Raw genomic sequence first — 10,230 nt, 5'->3', positions numbered from 1 at the left:
CCACCCTATACCTGGAGGTCTCAGGGTGGTTCACAGAACAAAATCAAAATATAAAACCACAAAATATATAATCAAAATAAAAACAATAAACCCAATATCCCACCCCCAAAGCCACCACATTTTCAAAGGGCATAGGATGTCAATCAAATCAAACAAAGCGCCCAGTTAAAAGGAACTTTTTTGCCTGGCGCCTAAAGGTATATAATGAAGATTAAAGGTAAAGGTACCCCTGCCCGTACGGGCCAGTCTTGACAGACTCTGGGGTTGTGCGCCCATCTCACTTAAGAGGCCAGGGGCCAGCGCTGTCCGGAGACACTTCCGGGTCACGTGGCCAGCGTGACATCGCTGCTCTGGCGAGCCAGAGCCGCACACGGAAACGCCGTTTACCTTCCCGCTGGTAAGCGGTCCCTATTTATCTACTTGCACCCGGAGGTGCTTTCGAACTGCTAGGTTGGCGTACGGGCCAGTCTTGACAGACTCTGGGGTTGTGCGCCCATCTCACTTAAGAGGCCAGGGGCCAGCGCTGTCCGGAGACACTTCCGGGTCACGTGGCCAGCGTGACATCGCTGCTCTGGCGAGCCAGAGCCGCACACGGAAACGCCGTTTACCTTCCCGCTGGTAAGCGGTCCCTATTTATCTACTTGCACCCGGAGGTGCTTTCGAACTGCTAGGTTGGCAGGCGCTGGGACCGAGCAGCGGGAGCGCACCCCGTCGCAGGGATTCGAACCGCCGACCTTTCAATCAGCAAGTCCTAGGCGCTGAGGCTTTAACCCACAGTGCCACCTGCGTCCCTTATAATGAAGATTATAAACCCCCTAATCCAAGGATCAAGGGGCAGTTTACAGTATAAAAACACAAAATGTGTAACATAATAACAAACGAAACACAAGCACATTCAATGGGGGGAGGATTGCTCTCCCATTTAATGTGCTTGTATTGGTCCTTGTGCCGTTGAGCATGTGCCGAGTGCAGCCTATATTACATATTACATATTTGAATGTTTTAAAGGTGTTCTTGGTTTCTTTGTTTTTTAACCTGTTGACTGTTCCTAACTTAATCTGCCCGTTGTTATTTGATTTATTGCACATTATGTAATACTGTTTATTGCTGCCACCTGCTCGTGCCAAATCATTCCTAGGCTGTGGTGGACAAGAGTACTGTTGAGCTAGTGCAGAATGCACCTACACACAGAGAGAGAAAAGGATTTTGAGTATTTTAACCTGTCGATTTTTCTGGTCTTAATCTGTTGTGGGAAACAGTCAATAGTACTCTTTGCACCATACAGATTTTAAGAGAGAGATTTGGTGTGTGAAGCAAGCCAGTGGCTGGCCAGATCTATCCAGGAAGCCCATAATTTGGGTGGGAAGGCCATAAGGAAAGAGAGCAAGCAGATTTCTCATAGCAGGGAGTTGCAAACAACAACAGCAAAATGGCAAACAAGACCACTGCAATATATCTCAATGCATTCGGGCAGTACCTTCGGGAGACAGTAATCCCTTAGGTATGAGGGCCTGACCTGTTTCTGCACGCAGGGATTCGTGATGGGAACGCTTTAGGGGCTGTGTGCCTTTAAATTATGTTGCCCTCCTCTGTTACATAACTGTAGCAAAAACGCAGCAATTTTGTTCCGTTTTGATTGGAGCGGAGCCATGGAATTAATGCTGGCTGAAGGTGCTTTTGTTCTCTTGCTACATTTAGAGCAGCCTGTAACTAACAGTCTTTAATTATTGGAGAATTAAACTCATTGTGTTGCCCTTGAAAGAATTTTGTGGAGTCAAAAACGGCAAACCCGTAAAGGAAAATATTGCTCTTGGGACGGATAGCGCTGCACTCCTTTCTTCCCACGTGCAAGAATTAAAAACGGAGCAAATTAAAAACAAGAGTTAAGAAGAGCAGAGCCCAAATGAAGAAGAGGTGGTGGGGAACCAGGGAACAAAATCTTGATTTCCGCACTACTAGTGTTGTAAACAAAAATTGCCCTTTTCCCTTATGGGGTATCCAAGAGCCCATATAGAGTCCTTACATAGGTTCCCTATTGGTAGGAGAGAATAACAGAGGCCAACCAGAGAATATTGAGACGCAAAGCAGCTAGTAAGCTTGATCTTTACTGATCTGCTGCAACAGGGTGCTCCCCTCACCCGCAGGAGAAAGGAGGGACCTAGAAAAATGGCGTGCAAGGCCTTATAAAGACTTTTGAAATTACCACCCTGTAGATCAAGACCACCCACAGAAACATCATACATTCATTCCAGAAGGGGTGTAACCTAAGACCACCCCTCATATACATCATACCTACATCACAGAAAAGGCAGTCTAAACAGAAATTTGAACTTTGTTTTTTCTCTTGTCTGGTAGGTTACTTGATTGGATTGCCAGTCTTTTGTGATGATAAATACTTAGTTCCTGGGCCAGGTCACAGGCTCACACCCTATTCATATCTTAAATGTGCCCTTAAGACAGAATTTGTGAGGAAAGAGACAATGGGGAGGTTTTCCACTTTGACCTTGCAGAGAAAACATTTGCTCAGTTTAGGAATCAAAATGGTTCCAGGTCGGTCTTCCTGTGCTGATCTATGTACGTGCTTGGTTGGTATGCTTATGAACATTGCCATATATCTAAGACCATAAAATTCCTATCACACTAGAAAGGCAGGGACAAAAGGATTCCCTAGCTTCTGTTCTTTCAACCCTCCTGGTGCTGTGGGTTTGTGCGCAAATTCCAATTTAAGAAGGAATATTCCTGACATTAATTCTGCAGCTCACTTCCTTCAGTTGTTCTGCATCGTCCCATCCCGCCTCCTCCCATCAGTGATTGCACATTACGGCAGCCTTCCCCAACCCGGTGCCCTCTGGATGTTTCAGAACTCCAACCCGTGCTGATTTCCCAAATGCTAAAAAGGCTGTACACCTGCAAGAATTACTCTTTACAAGCCGTATCTGAATAAAGCCAGGCATGGAGTTATTTGTCAAGTTTCACTCTTTTAATATCGCAACAAAAACAGAAGTGAATACAAGTCATATGTAAAAGGCATATTATGGGAGGGCACCAGACTGGAAAATGCTGGGCCCCAGGGCAGTGCTGAAATACTGGTGGGAAAAGCATTGCCGATGTAACAGCACACATGATTACATTACAGTTCTTTTTGTGTCGTGTTTTACGGGTGCAAGGATGTCCCTGTACATAAGTAAAACACAAAATTATCTTGACAAAAGCAAATAAACAGGTCAAGAGCGGCATGCAGGAAACTACTTAAACGAAATTGTATTGATGTAGAAATAATTGATATAAATGGGTTAAAATGGGAAAATCAATCAAATTATATATATTGGGAGCAAAAGATTTCAGTCACCGAGTCCTAGACATGCATATGGGTTCAGACGCACACCTTTTAACACTGCAGCTTTGAGAGCTGGTGCTTGGGCACTTCATTTCTCCCTCCCCATCCCTTTTTCCTTGTGTGCCATAGCTTTGAGATTGCAAGTCTGTTGACCGTGACTGTCTTCTGATTCTTTTCTCGCAGAGAAAAGAAAAGAGCCTTTTTTTGAAAAGGGATTGTCTAGAATTCTAGACATGAGGGTTGAGCCCCCAGCCCTAGAAGTTCTCCTCCTCTCCAGTCTTTTCCACATCTTCTGAGGAAGAGCTGCACCCCAGCTGTGAAGCATCTGTTTTGCTTGCAGAAGGTCCCAGGTTTAATTCCTGGCATCTCCAGGTAGGGCCATCTGAAATCTTGGGACAGAGCTTGAACCAAAATTAAGCTAGATGAACCAATGTGTTCCTGTTTAAATCAGCCCTTTATTGAGAACCATGAGGACTGGGATTTTTTTTATATTTTGGAGGAGGACCATGGTTTCTCCTAAAGAAGCTATGGTAGAGCATCTGCTTGGCATGCAGAAGGTCCCAGTTTCAATCCTCAAAACCTCCAAGTAGGGCTGAAAAAGTCTGAAGTCTTGGCAAGCCACTGCCAGTCAGTGTAGAGACGGTTCTGAGCTAGGTAGACCAATGGTCTGATTTGGTCTAAGGCATCTTTCCGTCTTCCACCTGGAGACGTACATGCTAGCAATGCATATATTGAGATGAAGCCATCTCCTTTTTTAGGGGAGAGTTCGTGGGGGAAGCCACTTCTGTAAAGCAGGGCATTAAGCTGCAAAAGGATTTCTGGAAGGGACACCAAAGGTCATCTAGTCCAACCCCATCTTTCACCCAAGGTGTGGCTCGAACCCATGACCCTGCGATTAAGAGTCTCGTGCTCTACCATTCCTTGCTTTCATAAATATCACTCTTAGCCAAGTGACTTCCAAAGTAGCTCCCTCCCTGAATGTGCAGGATGGGCTAAAGGAATCGCATTTGAACTGAATATCTGAATCTGCAATAGTTTTGAAATATATAAAAGGACTCTGTCGTCATGCCGGGAGCATTAAGGTCACCAAAGCCTCTGTGGGTTGATTCTTGTCCTCTTCAGACCATCTTCAGGTCTTCTGGTCCAAAGGAGAAAGGCAGCAAGTCCTCCAAAGTCTTCTGAATGTGTGTCCCATCTGCCTTGGCCAAGAAGATTTCCCAATGTTTGCCGAACTAGACAAGGGTTTTAAAAAAAGAAATCCCACGAGATGGTTGTCTTATAGCACAATCTGATGCATTTCTACCCCAAAGTGTGCCTTCTCACTGAGTGAGTAGAGAGTTTTCCAAACTTGGGTCTCCAGCTGCTTTTGGACTACAACTCCCATCATCCCTAGCTAGCAGGACCAGTGGTCAAGGATGATGGGAACTGTAGTCCAAAAACAGCTGGGGACACGAGTTTGGGAAACAAGTGAGTTAGAACATAAGGAGCACCGAAGCTGGAGAATAAATGACATGGTGCACCTGTAGCAGCAAAATCGGGTGCCTTTATCTACCCAACTTGCAATAAAAACATTTCTCTCCCATATTGGTCTCTAAAGCCACAGCAGTATAACTCTTCAGTGGCTAGACTTTACCCCCTGAAGGTGCCCTCTTCCATTGTCTCCCAAGACAGATGGATGCTAGCTTGAAACTGGATCAGCTCAAAGGCCCGTTTAGCCTAGTATTGTATTCTCCCAGTGGCCAGTCAGTTGCCCCAATGGGAAGACCATACAGCACCTGAGTGCAGTAGCACTCAACACCTGGTATACAGAGGTATAGCACCTCTGATACAGGAGGCATTCAGGGAATCGGCCTAGAACAGCCTGGATCCCTTTTTGAAAACTGGTGTGACATTGGCCACTTCCCAGTTCTTAAGTATGGACTCTGATCTTTATATTAGAAGGCCTGCCCCCTCTCCCCAATTTAAGACCCCCCTCTCTCTTTAATGCAGTGATGGCCAAACTTGGCCCTCCAGCTGTTTTGGGACTAAAACTCCTATCATCCCTAGCTAACAGGACCAGTGGTCAGGGATGATGGAAATTGTAGTCCAACAACAGCTGGAGGGCCAAGTTTGGCCATCACTGCTTTAATGCCTCTCTGGCCTAAAGGAAGCAAGCCATTTCCACAGGAGGGATCTCTTGTCCTTTGGTTCTGGTGTGTTCGTGTGACAATGGCAGAGAAGGGTATGGGGTTTAAAGGAGAGGTCTGTTTACCTCTCTGAGCACTTGTCTGCAAGCCCCACAGGGCACCGCGAACGTTTCTTGGCTGTTGCTGTTGGAGCAGAATAAAAGCAGAGTTCAGGAGTCTCGCTCACAGCAGAGGAGGCTGTCTACAAAATATGCTAATATGTTGAAAGATTCAAGTTGAAAAAATAATGAAGTCAGAACAAGACACACTTCCCATATCATTGGGTGGGTGGCTGGCTTCCAGACAGGTGTCCACTCACCGCAAGGTTTTTCCAGCATCCATATCACCACCACAATGTCATCAATTGCCAGCCCAAATCTCCCCCTGCCCCACACAGAAACCTGGTTTAATCCAGATTAAAAGAAGGATAAAATCTGATAGGTTCAAAAAGGAGCCTGTTGCTCATAACCCAGTTGTAATGCCCCAGCAACCCATTTGCAAATCTGAAGGCACCCGGAGTTGGAGGGGGCATTGAAAGCCATCTAGTCCACCCTCTGCACAATGCTTGGGCATCTCCAAGAGGCGGTCCCAGCAAGGGGAGCTCACCACCTCTCTACAAAATTGGTTCTATTGTCAAACTACTCTTACAGTCAGATCTAGGCGTAGGACTCAGCTACATTAGTCAACAAATAGCGTTTTGAATGTGTTATAAACCTGCAACACCAGATGGCACCAGAGAGCAAAAAAAAAATAATAAAAAAATCTAAGTGATTTTCCATAGCGGTTTTTTTCTTCTGTTATAACAATTTAATTTCTGACTCATTTATATTGTTTTTTCCCCTTTGTGCACATCCATCCCTAGACCTCTTAGAAAAAAGCTACAAAAACCCATGTATTCCTTCATTCTGCTTCTTATGGAAAAAGCTTATCATTCCAATGTTATTTTCTTGCATTGCACCTTCTTGGTGTCTTTTCCTGTCATGCAAAAGCACCTGAGAAGGGTACAGAGCAGGTGAGAGGGGGGTGGGGAGGGTCCTGGGGGCCAAACATACACACATTTGGCCCTTGGGGTTGAGTTTCTCCAGCCCTGGTCTCTTATCCCACCAGATCTCTCATCACAGGTCTCAAGAGAACGCCAGGGGAAGGGAAAGAAGGTCAAGAAATTCATAGCATTTAAGACTCAGTGTATGTAGTGAACTGACGTCTGGCCCCTTCTGCATTCCTTATTTAAAGCAGCATCAAACCACCTTAAATGGTCATGACTTTCCCCCCTGCCCTCCACCCAAGAATCTGAGAACTGTAGTTTGTTGCTTGGTGCTGAGAGTAGTTAGGAAGCAATTCCCAGAGTAGTTCAACTATCAATCCCTCTTCCTAGTGAATGCTGGGAACTGCAGCTCTTTGAGGGGAATAAAGGTAAAGGTAAAGGACCCCTGACCATTAGGTCCAGTCGTGGATGACTCTAGGGTTGCGGCGCTCATCTCGCTTTATTGGCTGAGGGAGCCGGCACAGCTTCCGAGTCATGAGACCAGCATGACTAAGCCACTTCTAGCGAACCAGAGCAGCGCACTGAAATGCCGTTTACCTTCCCACTGGAGTGGTACCTATTTATCTACTTGCACTTTGAAGTGCTTTCAAACTGCTAGGTTGGCAGGAGCAGGGACCGAGCAATGGGAGCTCACCCCATCACGGGGATTCGAACCGCCGACCTTCTGATTGGCAAGTCCTAGGCTCTGTGGTTTAAACCACAGTGCCACCCGTGTCCCATTTGAGGGGAATAGGGATCACCTAATAACTCTCAGCACTCTTAATAAGCAACAGTTTCCAGCATTCTTTGGGGAAAGCCATAGCTGTTTGAAATGGGGAGACGCTGCTTTAAATGTATAGTGCAGATAAAGCCACTGGCTGATAGCAATTATTTATAGCCCACCTTCCAGGATGCAAATCCTCCCAAGGCTGCTTGTTCACCAAGGAAGCAGGATAGGAATAATACCTACCAAATAATAGCTATAGCTCGAAATTTTGTATGCCCTTCTGACACTGCCTTCTGGATCGCCGTACGCTCAGCACACACACTCAGCGGGTAAGATGCATTTTCAATGTTGCAACCTGAAGAAAGCACAAGATGGGTTAAAATCTCTCGCAACAAAGCCTTAGAATCCATATCTATACTATATTGTACTCATGGCAGCAAGGCCTCATCATGGATTGGCTGAGCTGTTGTGGCATCACAGAAGATTCCATTGCTTATGAAATTGGAGAGCTTGCAGGTCAGCTTTTGTGAGGGAAAAGAACATTGTCAGTTTGACAGGAATTAAAAATTCACTAAGGGTCAAGGGCTGGGGAATGGTTCTGGGGAACTAAGGAGCCAGTTCCTGATCATATATATATATATTTAATATTGATTGGATTTAAAGAAATAAAACCATTTCTGCCAATCTATCTTTGATACCTCTTACAGAAGCCACAGTTAGAACTTGAACTGGTTCATTAAGTATTGTCAAATTCATTCACTTTTTACTCTGAGTGATATCAGTGGTTCTGGTTCATTGATTATACAGTGCACTGGCTACACCCTGTAGAAGAAAAGTTCTGGTTCAAAACACATGATGATGAATCATCAGTACTGTAGGTTTATTTCCCATTTCAAACCTCACTGCTCCCAAGAACTCACAATGAGGCATTCGGCCCAACCTGTTCAGATGTAGCTGGTTCATTAGCCATGCTTGCTGAGTGTTGATGGGAGTTGGGAGTCCAATAGCATCCAGCAGGCAGCATGATGGCTATTCCAGCAAAGCCTCAGTGCTCTTCCACCCTCAATATAAGGGATAATACTGGCGCCCTGCTTTATAGGGCTGTTGCAAGATTACTGAACTGAGGCATGCAATGTGCTTTTTTGGGGGGTGGCCATGCGTCTTACTTTACTGAAGGCATTCCTCTGTCTGAAGGCATCTTCTGTTTGAAAGGCTGCTGCCAAAACAGAGGGCAGGCAAGGGTACACAAAATTGCAGGTGCGAATTGTGAGCATTGATGCAAATGTAGAAATAACAGCATGGATTTAAGCAGAAAATGCAGTGCACCTCGGCACAATGGGGAAGACCGGGCAACCTGCATGCCATCCGAGCCAGTTCTGAGGGTTCTTGATTTTTCAACCAAACTTGAACCAGATACCCTGCAAATACATTACTACCAGGCCCCAGATTCAATCCCCAAAGGGTAGGGCAGGGGAAGGTTCCTTGTCTGAAGCTTTGGAGTGGCACTGCTACCCAGAGTGGACAGTACTGAGCCAGATGGACTTCAGTAGAAGGATGCATGGCATGGCTGCCACATGGAGGAGGGTCCTCCTTCACTTACCAGAGAAGATCTTCCCATCGGAGGTCAGGAGGGCAGCCCCCACCGGGTAGTTGCTGTAGGGGCAGTAGGCAAACCGCTTGGCTTCTTTGCTTGTGGCCAAAAGGAGTTGAACCTGTTCGGGTCCCAGTGCAGCGGGATTTGGAGCGCCACCGTGCTGTTGCGCCATTGCAACGTGGAGGCAGTATCTGGCAGGGCCTCCCTCAGCAAAAGCCGCACTCCCAGGGACAGGAGCGTGTGTGCAGGCACGATCCCTGAGCTTCACCTTTCCTTTAATTCACTTTAGAGGAGAATTGGGGTCTTCCTCTGACAGGTGCCACAGGCAATGCACCAGCGTGCACCTATCTGTTGCTGCAATAGTGCCCGGCCAAGCTCTCGTCCTCTCTTGCAATGCAAAACAGCTTTCTCTGAGTGAAGTGCTTCGATCTTTGCTCTTTAGCTAGCTACACTGTTTGTGTGCAGTTGGGGGGGGGGGAGAGGATTTGCCTGCCCTTTCTCAGCAAATGTTCTCTCCGGGAATCATGTTTTCCAAGTTATCGCTGCTGCCAAAGGCCAACGAGGTTGGATGGGTCAGGTCAACGTCCCCACATGCTCCTCAGCTCTCTTGACAGGCCCCTTTGTCCTCCTCTGCTCTGGTTCTGTGGTGACTTAAAGGTCCCTGCAACAGAATCAGAATGATGGTGAGATGCAACAGTCGCTCGGGAGTGACAGATGCCTGTTAGATCTGGGGCTCATGCTGGAACGATGTGCTAGGCTTCCAGTGCCTCTGTTTAACCAAGTGGCTGTTGTGGGCATTTGGAAAGGTTTAGCTGTTGCCTTGGTTCAGGGAAGCAGCGGTGCCCAGCCTCCGTCTCCTGTTTCACCTCTGTGGGTGCCAAAAGTGAGTTTGTTTGCAGATTCGCTGAGCCTGGCTCCGGGAACTTGTGTGTGGACCGATGAGAAGGCAGGTCACGTGTCAAGCCACAGAACACCATAGCAACAAAGGAGATGGGTGTGGAATGCTGGTAGGAAGAAAACACCAGGGAAGAGGGAGGGAGGGAGACAGTGCACACACATAATACAGGAACCATTGGAAGCTGCCTTATACATTGCTCTTATCTAGTTCAGCATTGTTTACACTGAGTGGCACGAGCTCTGCAGACAGGATATGTTCCCTGGGACCTTCTGCATTCAAATCAGGTGCTCTACTGCCAAGCTACAGCCCATCTCAAATAGGAAGCTGCCTTCTTGCTGACTCCATCTAACTCAGTATTCTCTACACTGACTGGTAGCATCTCTTCACAACTGCAGATGGGGTTTTTTTTGGTTTTTTAAAATGCAACTTTTAAAAACTATGTGTATGGACCAGAAGTCCCCTGCCAAGTCCCCCAAACTCCTACC

General features: G+C 46.6%; 1 protein-coding gene across 1 annotated transcript; it reads right to left on the bottom strand.

The window, feature by feature from the left end:
- Window positions 1-3,009: 3,009 nt before the first annotated feature.
- On the bottom strand, window positions 3,010-9,851 carry CDA (cytidine deaminase). The gene is made up of 4 exons (XM_079987366.1): window positions 8,854-9,851; window positions 7,497-7,608; window positions 5,589-5,646; window positions 3,010-4,569 (listed from the first exon to the last, which is right to left on the bottom strand). The coding sequence occupies exons 1-4, from the start codon at window positions 9,017-9,019 to the stop codon at window positions 4,456-4,458; spliced, it is 450 nt and encodes a 149-aa protein (XP_079843492.1). The 5' UTR covers window positions 9,020-9,851; the 3' UTR covers window positions 3,010-4,455.
- Between the last annotated feature and the right edge of the window lie 379 nt (window positions 9,852-10,230).

Source organism: Podarcis cretensis, assembly GCF_951804945.1.
Source record: "Podarcis cretensis genome assembly, chromosome: 8".
NCBI lineage: Eukaryota > Metazoa > Chordata > Lepidosauria > Squamata > Lacertidae > Podarcis > Podarcis cretensis.
Note: the sequence above shows the minus strand (reverse complement) of the source record. Positions and strands in the feature narration are given on the sequence as shown.

What these genes read in the sequence shown, in the direction of transcription:
- CDA (XM_079987366.1), bottom strand. Translation starts at nt 9,019, where the DNA reads ATGGCGCAACAGCACGGTGGCGCTCCAAATCCCGCTGCACTGGGACCC. An exon ending in CGATGGGAAGATCTTCTCTG is followed by an intron (nt 7,609 to 8,853) that starts GTAAGTGAAGGA and finishes TGCTTTCTTCAG; the next exon opens with GTTGCAACATTGAAAATGCA. An exon ending in CGAGCTATAGCTATTATTTG is followed by an intron (nt 5,647 to 7,496) that starts GTAGGTATTATT and finishes CTGCTCCAACAG; the next exon opens with CAACAGCCAAGAAACGTTCG.